The sequence below is a fragment of the Mirounga angustirostris genome, unplaced genomic scaffold (genome assembly GCF_029215605.1).
Source record: "Mirounga angustirostris isolate CCGP_5_RB_7025 unplaced genomic scaffold, mMirAng1.0.hap1 SCAF_11, whole genome shotgun sequence".
In the NCBI taxonomy this organism is placed as follows: Eukaryota; Metazoa; Chordata; class Mammalia; order Carnivora; family Phocidae; genus Mirounga; species Mirounga angustirostris.
In genome coordinates, this window is record NW_026991719.1 from 15,209,660 (window position 1) to 15,227,057 (window position 17,398).

Consider the following 17,398-nt stretch of genomic DNA (forward strand, 5'->3'; position numbering starts at 1 on the left):
CGGCTCAGGTCATGATCTCAGGGTCCCGGGATCAAGCCCCACATCGTGCTCCTTGCTCAGTGGGGAGTCTGCTTCTCCCTCTCCCTCTGCCGCTCCCCCTGCTTGTGCTCTCTCTCACTCTCTCTCTCTAATAAATAAATAAAATCTTAAAAAAAAAAAGAAAAGAAAAAAATATCAAGTCATTTGGCAGCCGCTCCCAATCTCCTGGGGATGCTTGCACTGTGGGGGAGAAGGTGGAGATCACAACATGAGCTCCAATCTCATGTCACCAAGAACTTGGTTTTGCCTCCCACTCCCCCCAAATTTAAAGGAAGGTCTGCTTCTTACTCACTGAATTCAACCTTCAAAGCATCCAGAATTCTCTCTTGCATCTTCCGCTCTTGTCTTTATCTCTTTACCCCTAAGCCTACTTTGTGTGTGGGGAGCCCTCTGCAGGTTCCAGGGCATTCTTCTGTAACCATCATTCCAAACCCAGTGCAGCTAGTGTGATTATTTCCATCTTAAAGTCGTGTAGGCTAAAGTCAGCTAAATGGCTTATCCCAGATCACACTGCGGGTGAGGACACCTGCAGACCCACACGTAGGTCTTCTGAACATGTCTCCCCTCCTCAAGGCAACCTTAGCTCAGTCCCACCTCTGTCACTCTGTAACTGACTTGTTTTCAAGAAAGCTAAATTTTTCTCTTGTCATCTTTCTAAATGGAATTACTGTGTTTAACAGTACAGAAGTTTCCTTGGGGCGCCTGGGTGGCTCAGTCGGTTAAGTGTCCGACTCTTGGTTTCGGCTCAGGTCATGATCTCAGGGTGGTGGGATCGAGCCCCGCTTCGGGCTCCGCGCTCAGCGGGGAATCTGAGATTTTTTCACCCTCTCCCTCTGTCCCTCTCCCCACCACTCTCTCTCTCTCCCTCTCTCTAAAATAAATAAATAAATCTTTCTTTTTTTTTTTTTTAAGTTCAACAGTGAGCGCCTGGGTGGCTCATTTGTTAAGCGTCTGCCTTTGGCTCAGGTCATGATCCCAGGGTCCTGGGATCGAGCCCTGCATTGGGCTCCCTGCTCGGAGGGAAGCCTGCTTCTCCTTCTCCTTCTCACACTCCCCCTGCTTGTGTTCCCTCTCTGGTTGTGGCTCTCTCTGTCAAATAAATAAATAAAATCTTAAAAAAAAAAAAAGTTCAACAGTTTCCTCTTCAGAATGTTGAAAACAGTGACCTAATAACCTTTTGTGGGAGAAAGAAACCTGTAAAATAACTCATCTTGATAAAATGAGATATGTTTGCCTCAGAGCTATTTCTCCACTCTCTTGGTCAAAACAATCAAACTCAGCCACATCTATGTTCTACGAATCTCTGGAGGAAAGCTCTCGAAATCAAGCAGGTATCATAAAAAGAAAGGTTCAACATGGCCTTGTTACAGATATCTTGACTTGGCAGGCAAACCCCTGCGATTCAGGAAGCCAGATTCTAACAAACAGCGGCAGCGGGACTCCTCATATTTACCTGTCTTGTCAGGAGGTGTGCTGGTCGTGATGACATTCACAGGGGCAGACGCGGTGGGAGAGGAAAGTGAGGATTTCACAGTTGGCAGTGTGTGGGAAAGATCAGTTTGGGGCATAGGGGAAAAGATAGTTCCAGAACTGGGGGGCATATCAATGGCAGAGCTGGAAGCTAGGGGAGCTGAAGGCTGGGGAGAAGGAAGGTAAATCCCTCGTGTTGGAGAGGCAGGGCTCTGGGTTACAGGTGGATGATTTAGAGGTTCAGCAAAAGAGAAGGCACTGGAGACCTGGGACAGAATGGTGGCCCGAGGAACAACTGGGATGGAATTGCTAGAAGAAAATGGTGAGCCATCTGGATGACCAGCAAGACATACAACAGGATCCTGCAGGTCACTAAAGGAAAGAATCAGAGAGATGCACGTGAGACACAAGTAAGTGATAGAGAGGCTCACCTCCTCTAGCAACCACCCGACACCACCAAGGTGACTTGGCTCCACCAGGGACCTGCTACTCCCAGCCTCTGCCCTGCACACCTGCCGTGCCCTTGCCACTGGCCCCCTGCCCCTGCCCACTTCCACCACTTCTTCCCTGGGAGAGGAATTAGCCAGGAGGGATGCTCTTTTATGAACTGCCAGTTCCAGGTCACTCACTCACCACTACTCTCAGGCTCTTGTGCTTTATTACTTATCACTCAGTTGAAGAGATCTTGTAACACTTCTATGTGTTTCTGGTGGTGGGGGGGAGCTGTTACATGCTGTTACCCACCTAGCTGGTTTTCATATATTAGGAATCTGTCTCACATTTTTTTTTTAGGTTTTACAAAATGTATTCTCAAAAAAGTATAATCACACGCCCAAACTGTTCCTAACATACTATAAAGTGTTCTAAATACTGGGTGCCTGGGTGGCTCAGTTGGTTAAACGTCTACCTTCAGCTCAGTTCATGATCCCAGGGTCCTGGGATCGAGCCCCACATTGGGTTCCCTGCTCAGCGGGGAGCCTGCTTCTCCCTCTCCCTCTGCTGCTCCCCCTGCTTGTGCTCTCTATCAAATAAATAAAATCGTTAAAAAAAATTCTTCTAAAAACTTAAATACCAAAATATCATTTTCCTTGAATATTCGAATCTGCATTAAAAAACTGGCTCATCATTTTTAGAACAATTGATTTTACTTTGAAGCAAAAGCATATCCATTTCAAAACTGTATCTGTCCATAACAGATTCACAAACTCTTTTTTTTCCCAAGATTTTATTTATTCATTTGACAGAGAGAGAGACAGCGAGAGAGGGAACACAGGCAGGGAGAGTGAGAGAGGGAGAAGCAGGCTTCCCGCTGAGCAGGGAGCCCGATGTGGGGCTCGATCCCAGGACCCTGGGATCATGACCTGAGCCGAAGGCAGATGCTTAACCGACTGAGCCACCCGGGCACCCCAGATTCACAAACTCTTATGTCAACTCAGTATTAACATGGGGTACAAAAGGGTATGGCATAAATTGAAAAGCAGCTCTAAATTTATCAATAATCATAAAATGTTCTTCAGATTTTTCCTGTAGTATTTGCAAAGTACATAATTCTGTCAATTACATTTACAATCTTCTGTGTATTGATCCATATTAGAAAAATGTGCAAAAATCATTATTATTGATTTGGATAATGGAATTTTTTATTTCAGCAAATTCTCATACTGGTCTTCGTGAGTCACAAGTAAGCCTTTCTTTTCCATGAAACCTCAAATTTAGCTCACTCACATGCAGTGTGATATTGGCTGGAATAGGTAAATCGCACTGCCTTTTTTTTTTTTCTTTGACTTACTGAATTTTGTTTCAAGAAAATCTTGAACTGAAGTTAATAATACTAAATTTTTGTGAAACTGATGAACATAGGAATCTGAGTCAATTTTATACCACTATAGCACAGCATGATGCTAACTGGCACCTAGTGACTGGAAATGTTCGTTGACTGAAAAAATAAATTAAGCTGGGGCCATAGGGGCCCCCAGTTTGTAAATCAGCTACACCCTCAGTATTGCTTTAGCCCAGTGGTTCTCAACCTAGGCCGTGCATGAGAAAACCCAGAGGACTTTTAAAAAATATACAGAGTTTTTTGTGGCCTACTCCTCAGCATCTGTTTCAGTTGGTCTTGGTGCAGGGGTGAGGCCCCCAGGCCCATATATTTTCATGGCATGCAAGGTTGAGAAGAACTCATCTACTATCAAGATCCACCAGTCTTGGGGTGGGGGGGGTAAGAGTAACCAGAGGGGGCAACAAACTATTACCTAGGGAAACCTCTGATGGATCCAGTTTTAGATGGTGACTTAAGAGCACCAACTAGAATGTGTCTTTATTGCTTCTCTGGGGTGAGAGGAGGCAGGAATATTAGGTTGAGGAACCCGAGGCAGGTCATACCCATAAAAAGAAATGCTGCCTCAGTCTAATCTGGTCAGACACCCGCCGGAGGCTTGTCTACACAGCCTGGGGTTCAGGGTGGCAGTGTGGACGAAGGGGCGCCAGACAGTCGGAAAAGTGATGAGTCGAGAAGCCCTGGCTGAGGCTCCAGCTCTCAGTAGTCTTCCAGGCAATCCACCCAGTTCTCCGAGACTCCGTTCTCTGAACTGTGTACGGCAGCAATCCGTCGGGCCGAGTCACAGCAGAGGTGCTTTGCAAAGTCTGAATTAAATTTCCTTCTTAGATCTGGGGGAAGAGGCTACCCTCTCTCGGATACTCTTGGCACTTCTGCTACTCAGAGCCCTCCATCCGCCAGGAGAGGCACGCCGAGGGGCAGAGCGGTGGCGGGCAATGCCAGCTCTACATGAGAAACCTCCGAGCGCTGCACACCAGTGCAGGGGCTCCCATCCCAGGCCCACTCAAGTGGACTCTCTGGGGTGGCTGCAGGCATCCGTATCTGTTTTAATATGCTTCTTCACTGAGCAGCCTCCATACGGTAGACTGTACTAATCTTCCATTTAGAGCTTGAAGAACTTTTATACGTGGATACACCTATATCATCACCACCCAGATCCTAAGAGATTATTTCCAGCACCCAAGGCCACTTTGACACATCAGGTTTTAAAAGCGCCCGAAGTGGGCACCTGGGTGGCTCAGTCGGTTAAGCGTCTGCCGTACACTCAGGTCATGATCTTGGGATCCTGGGATCGAGCCCCGCATCGGGCTCCCTGCTCAGAGGGGAGCCTGCTTCTCCCTCTCCCTCTGCTCCTCCTCCCCTCCCCCCCGATTCATGCTCTCTCTCTCAAATAAATTAATAAAATCTTTTTAAAAAGTTAAAAATAGGACACCTGGGTGGCTCGGTCAGTTAAGCATCTGCCTTTGGCTCCGGTCATGACCTCAGGGTTGTGAGATCAAGCCCCACGTCAGGCTCTGTGTTCAGTGGGGAGTCTGCTTCTCCCACTCCCCTCTCCCTCTACTCATGCTCTCACTCTCTCACAAATAAAATCTTAAAAAAAAAAAAGGGGGGGCGCCTGGGTGGCTCAGTTGGTTAAGCGACTGCCTTCGGCTCAGGTCACGATCCTGGAGTCCCGGGATCGAGTCCCTCATCGGGCTCCCTGCTCCGCAGGCAGTCTGCTTCTCCCTCTGACCCTCCTCCCTCTCATGCTCTCTCTATTTCATTCTCTCTCTCAAATAAATAAATAAAATCTTTAAAAAAAAAAAAAAAAAGAATCACCCCACCCAGGAATCCTGAAAAATCCAGAAGCCTGGACTGCACCCCACACCAATGACATCACCATTTCTGAGGGTGGGAGGCAGGTATGGGTGTTTTTAAAACTCCCCAGATGATTCCAATGTGCATCCAGGGTTGAGAACCACTGCTCTGTGGACCAGACCCCACTGCGCAAAGTGAGGTCCATGAACGAGGAGCACTGGCTTCACCTGGTAGAAAGGCAGCAGCTCAGGTCTTTCCCAGACCTCCTGGATCAGAATTTTAACCAGACCCTGTGTGGCTGATATGCACAGTAATGCCTGAGAAGTGCTGATAGGGCTCACTTCCTATTTTACAGAGGAGGAACCTGAGGCTTATTTCTATTGATAAAGAATCAACAGCTGGATACACAGCTAGCTGATGACAGAGCCCGAGCCAGACAATGAGCTCATATTCTGCCCGCTTTTCTGTGTCCCGCCACTTCGTCCTCACAGCTCTTTGAATGGGCAGGCAGCAGAGGTCTGTGGGGCTGCCTCACAAGAGCTATGATCTCTTCATCTGCTCCTGGTACTTCTAGAAATTCTCTCTCTCAAATGGGCCTCAACCCTTCAGCTTAATGGAGCATGTTGAGCTTAAAACTTATTCTTCACTTTTTATTACAGAAAATGCTATAAATCCTAAACTAAAGTCCTTTAGCTATTCCTCGAGGTCCAATGTTTTAATATATCCCAGAAATACAGCCCACACAGGGCAGACAGGCTACAGCTAGCCTTTTGTTCCCATATGAGAAGCTTTACATTGAAAAATGTATGTCCTGGGGCGCCTGGGTGGCTCAGTCATTAGGCGTCTGCCTTCGGCTAAGGTCTTGGTCCCAGGGTCTTGGAATCGAGCCCCGCATCAGGCTCCCTGCTCAGCGGGAAGCCTGCTTCTCCCTCTTCCGCTCCCCCTGCTTGTGTTCCCTCTCTCGCTGTGTCTCTCTCTGTCAAATTAATAAATAAAATCTTGAAAAAAAAATGTATGTCCTTTTGTTCAAATACAAATTTTATCTGATTGTAATAAAGTATTGAAAATGCTGCAAAGAAAAAAAAAAGGAATAGTAAACAAAATATCACCTATGCCCCGTGAGTATTTTCCTTCATTCATTCACTTCCTAGTTTTTTCTATGTATATTTGTATACACCTGTGATCACGTCATCCATGACTTTGGGATCATCTGCCTCCCAGCTTCCCTCCATTTTGGTGCTGAGTTTAAGGCAGTCATTCTCAACATTGGTTGCACATTAGAATCGCCAAGAGGGCTTTTAAAACCCTTAATGCCTAGGCTGTGTTCCAGACCAATTAAATCAGAATCACTGAGGGTGGGAGACTGGAAATCAAGATTCTCAAAAAATTCTTCAATGGAATTAATTTTAGGCTTACAGAAACCCTGCAAAAATAACACAGAGTTCCCTATATCCCTCACTCAGCTTCCCTCAATGTTAGCATCTAATGTCTGGAATTGGGACCAAATAGCTATCAACATTTAACATATTCCAAAGATGGCTTCTCAAATCACTGAGGAAAAGATAGACTTTTTAATAAATGGTGTGGAACCCCTGGCTAGACATTTTTGAAAAGTTTGAATTAGATCCATACCTTGCCCCACACACAAGAATAAATTCCAAGTGGATTTAATGTAAAAAAAAAAAAAAAAAGAAAGAAACCATATAATTACTAGAAAAACTCAAGGATGAATTCCCCTATAACCTGGGCATAGGAAAAGGCTTTCTAGCTAAGACTTCAAATCCACAGGCAATAAAAGAAAAGACTGGCAAATTTAACTACAATTTTTTTAAAAGATTTTATTTATTTATTTGAGAGAGAGTGTGTGTGCGCGCGCATCCTCATGCATGGGGGGGGGCGGGGGGCAGAGGGAGAGGCAGACTCCCTGCTGAGCAAGGAGCCTGGGCCTGCGGGGCTGGATTCCAGGATCCCAAGATCATGGCCTGAATGGAAGGCAGACGCTTAACCGACTGAGCCACCAGGCGCCCCTTTACTACATTTTTTAAAAAATTTAATTTGCATGACAAAAACACGAAGTCAAAAGATAACTGACAAACTGGGAGAAAATATTTGCAACATATACCGCAAAGGGTTAATACCCCACTATATAAAGGACTCTTAAAAACTGATCAGGTGATCAGGGGTGCCTGGGTGATGCAGTGGGTTAAGCATTCAACTCTTGATTTCGGCTCAGGTCATGTTCTCAGGGTCTTGAGATGGAGTCCTGCGTTGGGCTCTGTGCTCAGCAGGGAATCTGCTGGAGATTCTCCCTCTGCTCCTCTCCCTGCTCTCTCTTGAATAAATAAATAAAATCTTTTTTTTTTTTTAAGATTTTATTTCTTTATTTGACAGAGAGAGAAACAGCAAGAGAGGGAACACAAGCAGGGGGAGTAGGAGAGGGAGAAGCAGGCTTCCTGCTGAGCGGGGAGCCCGATGTGGGGCTCGATCCCAGGATCCTGGGACCATGACCTGAGCCGAAGGCAGACACTTAACGATTGAGCCACCCAGGCACCCCAAATAAATAAAATCTTAAAAAAAAACTGATCAGGGGCACCTGGGTGGCTCAGTCGGTTAAGCCTTTACCTTCGGCTCAGGTCATGACCTCGGGGTCCTGGAATCGAGCCCCACATTGGGCTCCCCACTCCACAGGAAGCCTGCTTCTCCCTCTCCCTCTGCCAGCCACTCTACCTACTTGTGTGCACATGCGCTCTCTCTAATAAATAAAATCTTAAAAAAAAAAAAGATCAGATATCCAGTAGAAAAAGTGGGAAAGACATGAACGCACAATTAACAAGAAAAATACAAAAATGACCCCCAAATACATGAAAAATTGTTCAAACAGACCTCAGAAGTGCAAATTAAAATACCACTGAGATACTCTTTCTCAACTACCACACTGGAAAAATTAAAAAATATGATGACATTCAGTTGGTGAGGCAGGGGCAGGGGTGGAGGGGAAGAGGGCCAGAATATTTCTAATACTCCCCAGGTGATTTTGATATGCAACCAAGACTGCAAACCATTATTTCAAAGTAATGGTCCACATGGAAACTTGATACAACAGAAAACTGCATTTCCTCTAAAATTGAAAGCCCTTCTTCACTGTCAAAATTCCAAAATTCCTTAGCCAGCATGGTGATTAAATATTATTATTATTATTATTATCATCATTATTGCTTTTAGGAAAAATGTCAGCCTGGATGCTACATACCACTGCAGTTTTCCTAACTCTTCCGGGGAGGAAGGGCATGGTATCCTGACAGAACAGCAGCACCGTTCTGGAGACAACAGTAAAAGAAAGAAGAAAATACATGGTCAAGAATAAGGCAAGGCAGAAGCTCAGATCCATCGAGTATTATGGTTCCTACACTGGATGCATTTTAAAAAGCATCTGTCTAAAATAGGTGATAAAATAAAACTGGATACTATTATATTGACAATCATACATACATAATAGGTGCTCAGAAATATTTATTGAGTGAATAATTTGGGGGAAGTTATATGCATGCAATATCAATTGCTCTTCAACAGCTCCTAAGAATTCCGAAGTAAGTACATTCCGCAGCAATGGATCAAACACTCCATATAGAAGTCCCCCTCTCTCAGTAGGTTTTTTTCCTATCTTGTTTTCAAATACAGTATACTGAAACTTTATTGAGAAAGTGGGGGGAAAAAATCACATTTTAGAGCTCTCTAAAAGCTGTCCAAGAGTCAAAACAGAAAGCTATCACATACTTAAATTTATTGATTATATTTTCAGTTTTAAAAAGAACACATCAAAGTCATGTGAAAAAGAACACAGCAGTGAAGATAGAGACAACTTACCCATCGGTTGAATCTTTACTCTTCTCAAAGCAACCATTGCAGCACATATGTTCATTGTTTTATTCATTTTTATTGTGAATGTACAATTTAATGTGCTGTAAAGAGAAATATATATAACCAGAATGTTACTAAACTGGAAACCTACCTACATATTTGTAAATGCTTTTTCAAACTTGGGAGTGAGGAAAGGAGACACTGATGCTGTGAGCTTGGAGGGACAGCCCAATAAGCTTGTGACCACCCACGACTTTCAACCATGAGACATTTATAGAGGTTTATAGTCGCAGAGGTTGCAAACCAGAGACCCTGTGACCACACACAACTGCTGATTCATTTTGCCTGCGGGAACTATGAACTGGCGGGGGTGCAACTTGTTTGCAAAGACAAGCATCTTAACATCGAGAGTCTTACCCGCAGCTGGCTAATAGCCTGGTGTCTGTAGGCATTCGAATTTCCACCATGGCAGCCCTGTCACCTACCAGCCTGGATGAACATCGAGGTCTCTTAAATCCAAAACCCCTCTGGCAATTCCATCTAGATTATCAGGTAATTAGCAATTTAAGACATTATCGCTTATTATTATTATTATTATTTTTTACTTTAGTCTTGATTTACGTGAAAAAATATTAATGTTGCAAATAACCAAAAGTGGTTAAGTGAAATGAACTAAATATATATAGTGGATAGGGATTCAATCTACAATTTCATGAAGAATTGCCAGTATTTGTACCAATGAATAGCCTGATGAGCAGAAACCATCATTTTCTAGGACTTGTACTCTCTCAGAATGCTCAGGATTCAGGTGACGAGATTACTGACCTATGTAAGTCGTTCGCTTATGCAGCCAAGACAGCTGATGGACACAATTTAAAATGATCATCTGTGCAACCTCAAATAACTGTTGGGCAATCTCTGATGCACCCCTGCACACTTTTTAATTTCTTCTTTTCTCTTTCTTTCCCATCTTTTCCTCCCCTCTCTCCTTCTCCCAAGCACCATATTATGTTCCTTCTTCTCTGTCTGGCCTTCACTAGACTGGACCACTGGGAGCCATTTCTTGGTTATATTGGTGGCCTTTGGGGCTAAGGACACTGATAGTCCTTACCGTCACCGCACCAGAGGCAAATGGCCCAGTCCCACCCACCCATCTGTGATTCACAAAGAAACGGGAAGAGAGACGTGGCAGAGGGATGCATGTTTCAGAGGATAAAAACATATATCCAAAATGTCATGAATATGTATTTATTTTAGAGGAACACATTGGAATTTGCAACCTAAGACCCCTCAATACTTTTTTTCTCATGAGTAACGAAATAATATGGATAAAAGTATTAAAAATGACTGACCTTTGGGCCTCTGCTGTAGCACACACGGTAAAATAAGTCTGAAACAAAAAATATATATATATAGGTTCCTTTGACAGTTGAGAATGTCAGACAAAACAACCTAGGACTTATCACAGCCTCATAGAATCTCAGAATCACAATAACCCCTAGGGATCATCCAATTCACATTGCTATCAGATTCCTGATGTATCATCAAGTATCATCAAAGCTACTCAGGCGGCGGGGGGGGGGGGGGGGGGGGGGGGGGCAGTCTCTGCTTGCATCCTGCTACTGTTGAGAACTCGCTACCACACAAGGGAGCTCATTCTGGAGCCCTCATTTTAAGAAATGTTTGGTTTTACATGAAGGAAAATCTATCCCCTTATAACAGCATTCCACTGTGATATCCAGTTCTGACTCTGGATCCATCCAGTTCTGACTTCTGGAGTAAAGGAACTAGTTTATTCAATCTTTTATATGACAGATTTGGGGAAGTTTGAATACATTTCTCCTCAGGAACACAGAACTCCACGCTTTCCCCCAAATAGAAACAGTAATGATAAACAAGGTATAGGATGTACTATGATTACCTCACTTAAGGTTTGCAGGGCTTTGTTTAGCTCTGATCGTCTGTTAATAAAACGAGAGAAATTGACATGAAGGAGATCACTGGTGATGTTAAATTCAAAACAAGTTAGATTTTTAGCAATTAAACTAAGCATATGGTATTTATTGCTTCCAGTGTTCACTTTGAAGAAACACTGGGCATACTAAGAGATTCCTATGTGAGAAAAATAAATTATTTATATGACAAGGGAAACTAACCAGACAGAAGCTCTATCAGTTCTAGCCAACAGCAAGATATAAATTATGGTTGAACAATCTTGTTACTCATTAGGCTCCTGCAACCCCCAGGCAGCTTCTTCTGGCAGAGGGCCCAAGGAAGAGCTGGCCCGAGGTGAAATTTCTGAGAGGAGTCCACCACTCGCCATGGGGGCCCTGCACCCCTGATTTCTCCCTCACTCCCTCTCCACCTGACCCCACCTGCCCTCTAGCACTCTCTAGCCCCCCTTCCCTTCCTCATCACTCCTCTTCCAGAATTTCCCTCATTCCTCTCCAATCCCACTCAAACAACACTTTTATTTCTTCAATGTGGAAGAGCTTCACGGGAAGTTAAGATAAAAGAAATCTAGTGAAAGTATTCACTCTAGGGGCGCCTGGGTGGCTCAGTAGATTAAGTGTCTGCCTTCAGCTAGGGTCATGATCTCAGACTCCTGGGATGGGCTGTGTCAGGCTCCCTGCTCAGTGGGGAGCCTGCTTCTCCCTCCCTCTGCCCCTCTCTCTCAAATAAATAAAATTTTAAAAAATAAAATAAAGAATTCACTCTAGGGCAATCGTTCTCAACTGGGGTGGGGGGATGGACTCTGTCCCCCAGGGGACATTGGGCAATATCTGGAGATGTTTTTGATTGTCACAATTGGGGGCTGGGTGTTACTGGCATCTAGTGGATAGAGGTCAGGGATCTGTTACACATCCTACAGTGCAAACACAGCCCTGCATAATAGAGAACTATCAGGTCCAAAATGTCAATAGTGCCGAGGCTGAGAAACCCAGCTCCAAGGGATGGGCAATAGTTCTAGGTGGTTCCAGGGAAGGTCTGGAGGAAAGAAGAGAAGGATTGTGGCAACAGTAAGTAGTCAGCTAGCTCTTCTAGCTGGCAGAAGCCGCTCCTTCTTAACTGTGCTCAGAGGTTACCTTTCTGGGGGTCTCCCTGGCCCCTGGGTTCAAGTCCAACCACTCTGCCTGCTCTATATTTAGATATGTAGAACATCCTTTGGAACCCTAAATATGTCACATTTATTGTAGGGATTCTACTGTATTGTTATTTGTTTGCATCCTAGGTCTATCCTACCAGACTCTACACTCCTGGTTCTAAAAACTGGCCTCATGCTAGAACCATCAGGGGGGCATTCAAAAATACCAATGTCTGTGTCCCAGCCCCCAAATACTGATCTAATTGTTACAGAGTGTGCCTGGACATCAGGATTTTTTTTTTTTAAAGATTTTATTTATTTATTTGAGAGAGAGAGAATGAGAGAGAGCAAGCACATGAGAGGGGGGAGGGTCAGAGGGAGAAGCAGACTCCCTGCTGAGCAGGGAGCCCGATGTGGGACTCGATCCAGGGACTCCAGGATCATGACCTGAGCCGAAGGCAGTCGCTTAACCAACTGAGCCACCCAGGCGCCCTGGACATCAGGATTTTTAAAAGCTCCCCAGGTGATTTTAATATGCAGCCAGGGTAGAGAACCATTGTTCTAGAGCCAGTTTTCCATCCTGAGAGTTGGGTTTATCCCCAAGGCCAAACACATAGTAGGTGCTCAACAAATGCTTCATGGCTGTAAATGAACTCCTCTATATTTCAAGTCTAGTAATTAAGATGAATTACAAGTATGTGAATTTCTGTTCTATTTATTAATTTGTGAGTTTAAAAAAATGTATCTTGGGGCGCCTGGGTGGCTCAGTCAGTTAAGTGTCTGCCTTCAGCTCAGGTCATGATCCCAGAGTCCCAGGATCGAGCCCTGCATCAGGCTTCCCGCTCAGCGGGGAGTCTGCTTCTCCCTCTGATCCCCCTCCTTCTCATGCTCTCTCTCTCTCTCTCTCAAATAAAATAAATAAAATCTTTTTTAAAAATTTTAAAAAATTAAAAAATGTATCTTATCAATATTGTTTCCCATCTAAAGTTTAAGATACTTCTAGGACACTGATATCTTCTGCTTTTTATTTCACACATATACTTTGAATAGCTGGGAAAGCTACATTTTTATCAGGAGTTCAAAAAATAGGCATAAAGGATAGAAATACTGCTCCTGTCCATCCCAGTTCTCATTAGTTTAACTGTTTGCTGCTACACACTCACTCAGGGGAGCCCTAGAGATGTTTGATATCCCCCAGGTGGAATCCTAAGGTTCCCCTCCACCTATGCATTGCTGACTCAGCAGAAGCAGCCAGGTCAAAATGCTAATTGAAAGGATGACCCTTAAGAAGAGTTTTGTTTTGTTTTGTTTTTAAAGATTTTATTTATTCGTCAGAGAGAGACAGAGAGACAGAGAGAGCACAAGCAGAGGGAGCGGCAGGCAGAGGGAGAAGCAGGCTCCCCGCTGAGCAGGGAGCCCGATGTGGGGCTCGATCCCAGGACCCTGGGATTATGACCTGAGCCGAGGGCAGACGCTTAACCGACTGAGCCACCCAGATGTCCCTTGTTTTGACCTAGGAAAGGTTTTTTTTCTTCAATGTCATCACAGATACTCCCCCCGGAGCTTTTGGATTTGGTTCAAAAGTTGATGAAAATCTCCTTTGAGGGGTAGTAGCAAGATTGAGAGTAGATGGATTTTATCTCTGATGCTGCTTCCTTGCAGGAGGATGAAGACGTGACGTTTCCCCTCCCGGTGACACTCAGGTAAGACTAACTCCGGGCCTAGCCTGACATTTTGGCCTTGTGTCTGACTGGGAGCATCTATATTTGTAATGTATTTCTCATTGTCCATGCTTGTCCCTGGAAGCTGGTACCTACTTCACAAAGACTTCTCTCTGACTTTTGAACGACCGATGCTTCATGAAAGCATGAACAAATGGAATACATGGCATCCCACCTTGAACTCTTCTTCCAACCTTTCTGGCTACCAAATCGTACTAAAGCTCAAATACCAATTCAAACTGACCTCTTACATACCTACAGAGCATCAAAGCGAACAGCCTCACAGGGCTATTAGCTGATGACGGGTAACTACTGTCTATTAGCTAAGAACTCACAAACCAAATTTTTATAAGCTTTGGGTCTATTTCCTACTCTCAGTTTCCAAAAGTAAAGATAGCTCAACAAGTACCTTTCCATAGTTGACGTCTTAACTTTTAAATCAAGCAGTAGATTACTCACTTTGATTCCCTTAGAGACAGGACTCCAGATAAGGTGTCATTAGTCGTATTTTGATTCTGCTAGGAGTACAAAATCATTAAGAATATCACAAATATTGTTGTGGTTTTTTTACACTCTCTAACAAGAAGTTGTTCTTCAGTTTCCTTGGCCACCCAAAGAACTACACCCCAAAGACTGAATGCCAACGGTATGGAGTATTATCTAGCCAACGATCAAATCCATATTAACGGAGCTACTTTTTGTTTTTATATTTCCTTTAAAAAATATTCTGAATCAGCAAGTCTAATGTGCTAATTAATTTCATTATTCCAAGGGTTCCCCGAAAAGAATACGATTAAAGCTCTGCACGTGAAAGGTCTCAGACTTAAGACCCCAGTGTAAAGAGGGAACTTGGTAGCAGCCTTCACTTCATTTGTAGCACCTTGCTCCTCGCCTGGCACCTAGTAGGTGCTCAGGAAATAGTCACTGGAAGAACAAACCACATTTAGCCGGGATCCTCTGAACCAGGCTAGGTCATGGGAAGTCTGACTCTACTGCATCTGAATCCCCCATGAGGTGGAACAGGATCAGATTCATAAGACTACTCTTAGATTCAATATATTTCTTATTGCTAGAAGTTTCTAATATAATTTAAAAAGTTTTAAAGGCACTAGGATTCCATCGTATGAACATTCAGCAGCAAGTTTAGTGACAACTGAAATATGCCTATTAACAAAGTACCGTGATTATTATGAAGTCAAACCCTCTTGAAAAAGCTAGTGATTCGACAACACTTATTTTATTTAAATTTGGTCATAAAAGTAAATATGCCGAATACCATGAATAATCTGAGCCTTAAACAAATCTTTAAACGCACAAGCACTTCCTTTTTAAGATTGCAATTAAAAAAAATCTTTAAAACCTACCTGGGTAACATTGCTTTCTTCATATGGAAACATTATCTCACCTCTAAAAAATGCTAAAAATAAATTTGCAAAACAAAATTTGAGACTTGCATCATTAGAGCATGTGGATTAATACAACACAGGAAAAGATTATCAGATTAATAATGAATAATCAAATTTATAAAATAAATGGTTTCATCAAATTCTTTGCAGTTACTCACATTTACTGTCTTTTCTATCAGAATGGTACTCAATGACCACCAATACAATTTTCAGAAAATGCAAACCATAAATTCTACGTGGGAATGCGGAAAGAGAAAAAACTTGCCTCCTTGTCAAGAAATTTTAATCCTACATGCTGCTCATCAGATCTTTTTTCCCATAAAGATGCTAACTCGAGGAACTGGCTCTAACATTAAAAATCTTTTTGGGGGGCGCCTGTGTGGCTCAGTAGGCTAAGCGTCTGCCTTCAGCTCAGGTCATGATCCCAGGGTCCTGGGATCGAGGCCCGCAGCAGGCTCCCTGCCTGGCAGGGAGCCTGCTTCTCCCTCTTCCTCTGCCCCCCTTGTGCTCGTGCTCTCTCTGTTTCTCTCTCTCAAATGAATAAAAGAAAATCTTTTAAAAAAATCTTTTGGGGTTTTCTAGTTGCAGTTACATACATAAAGGAGGGAGAGAAAAAGTGTTTCTCAGAAATTAAGCAGCCTTATGAGAGTCTATTTATTCCTTGCCATTTGGGTTTTTCTTTTTTTCTTTTTAAAATATAGCGACCAAGTGCAATCTCCCCGCTAGGAACAAAGTTAAGATTTTGCTTTTGAAACCTGAATAGTCTGCAGGGAGAATCTTTTCTTCAGTTGAACAACTCATTGTGGCTTTCATCCCCAAAATGCCAGAAAACTCTGTTCTTAAAATGCTCACTTCGGGAAATACAGAACTCAATTTCAGTCAACCTGTTTCCTACAGCGTATACTTGAAGGGGCTCCGACTCGATCAGAAAGAAAGAAAATAGAGACTGCTTAACAGAAGCACACTGTGTGCACTTCATAATCTACAGAGACAGAAAACTGGCCTCTTTTTCTTTTTTTTTTAAAGATTTTACTTATTTATTTGACACACACACACACACACACAGAGCGTGAGCACAAGCAGGGGGAGCAGCAGAGGGAGAGGGAGAAGCAGGCTCCCCGCTGAGCAGGGTGCCCGATGTGGGACTCGATCCCAGGACCCTGGGATCATGACCTGAGGCGAAGGCAGACGCTTAACCGACTGAGCCACCCAGGTGCCCCGAAAACCAGCCTCTAGAGCAGAAGGCAAAGAGGTCATACAAACTAGAGCAGGTGTCAGCCATTTTTTTGATATCCGATCAGATATTTGAGGTTTTGTGGGCCATATGTTCTGTCAGAAATACTCAACTTTGCAGTTGTAGCATGAGAGCAGCCAAACAATATGTACACGACTTGCATGGCTATGTTCCAATAAAACTTTATTTACAAAAACAGGTGGCAGGTATTTAGACTATGGGCAGTAGCTTGTCAACTCCTGAGCTAGAGGGTTGAATGCCTTCTCAGCTCATTTTTATAACAACCCAAAGTACCACTGGTGCCCACAGCCAAGTACCCAATGGTCCACTTCCACTTAAAATGGCCGACAAAGCCACTGGCCCAGTGACTAACAGGATTTATCTATTTTAGCAACTGTTCTACTGAGAACCTCAACTTCGGTATGTTCATGCTGAAATCTCAATTAATGCAGTATACAATTATTAAAAGTAAAGATACTTGATATGTGCATAGAATTACTTATCCATTTTGGGAAAAACCCTTAGCTATTAAAGATGTATTTAGCGTGTGCACGTGCCTTCAGGCTTGTGGAGCGCACGCTGAATTTCATACATGTGCTGCGAGCACAGTGTTAGCAGTGTGACCCAGAACCTTTTGACCCTCAGCCTAACTCTGCCTGGTCAGCTCCCAGTTTTTTCACCAGCCTCCATTTCCCTTAATGAAGTCAGATTGGAACCTGCGAGAAGTGAAGGTTTCTCGTTTCTGGCAGGAGACCATGGGATTTCTGGTGCCAAAAGAGTTGGTTCCCTGATGAGGCTGTTTTCACCAGACACTAAAACAAATGGTCAATTCAGTCACTTAACTGAGGAAAACATTACTCCAACTAGCTTCCTGGCATCTGTTATTCAAGATGACCGTTTTTTATTTTTCGTTTTTTGTTTTCTAAATGTTCAATTTTCAAAGTTATCAAA

The 17,398-nt window shown here is 43.6% G+C and overlaps 1 protein-coding gene across 13 annotated transcripts in view; it reads right to left on the bottom strand.

Annotated features, from left to right (window-relative positions):
- Positions 1-17,398, bottom strand: part of ADGRG2 (adhesion G protein-coupled receptor G2) — a 131,094-nt gene that overhangs the window by 22,122 nt on the left and 91,574 nt on the right. For 11 of the 13 annotated variants that reach the window (XM_064573847.1, XM_064573845.1, XM_064573843.1 and 8 more), the window contains 7 exons: positions 15,172-15,224; positions 14,267-14,325; positions 10,923-10,962; positions 10,354-10,391; positions 9,008-9,102; positions 8,394-8,460; positions 1,493-1,881 (listed from right to left, as the gene is read on the bottom strand). In XM_064573847.1, the coding sequence (XP_064429917.1) occupies positions 1,493-1,881; positions 8,394-8,460; positions 9,008-9,102; positions 10,354-10,391; positions 10,923-10,962; positions 14,267-14,325; positions 15,172-15,224 (741 nt within the window). The remainder of the gene's footprint in view (positions 1-1,492; positions 1,882-8,393; positions 8,461-9,007; positions 9,103-10,353; positions 10,392-10,922; positions 10,963-14,266; positions 14,326-15,171; positions 15,225-17,398) is intronic. The other 2 variants (XM_045875641.3, XM_045875617.3) reach the window with 1 other exon arrangement.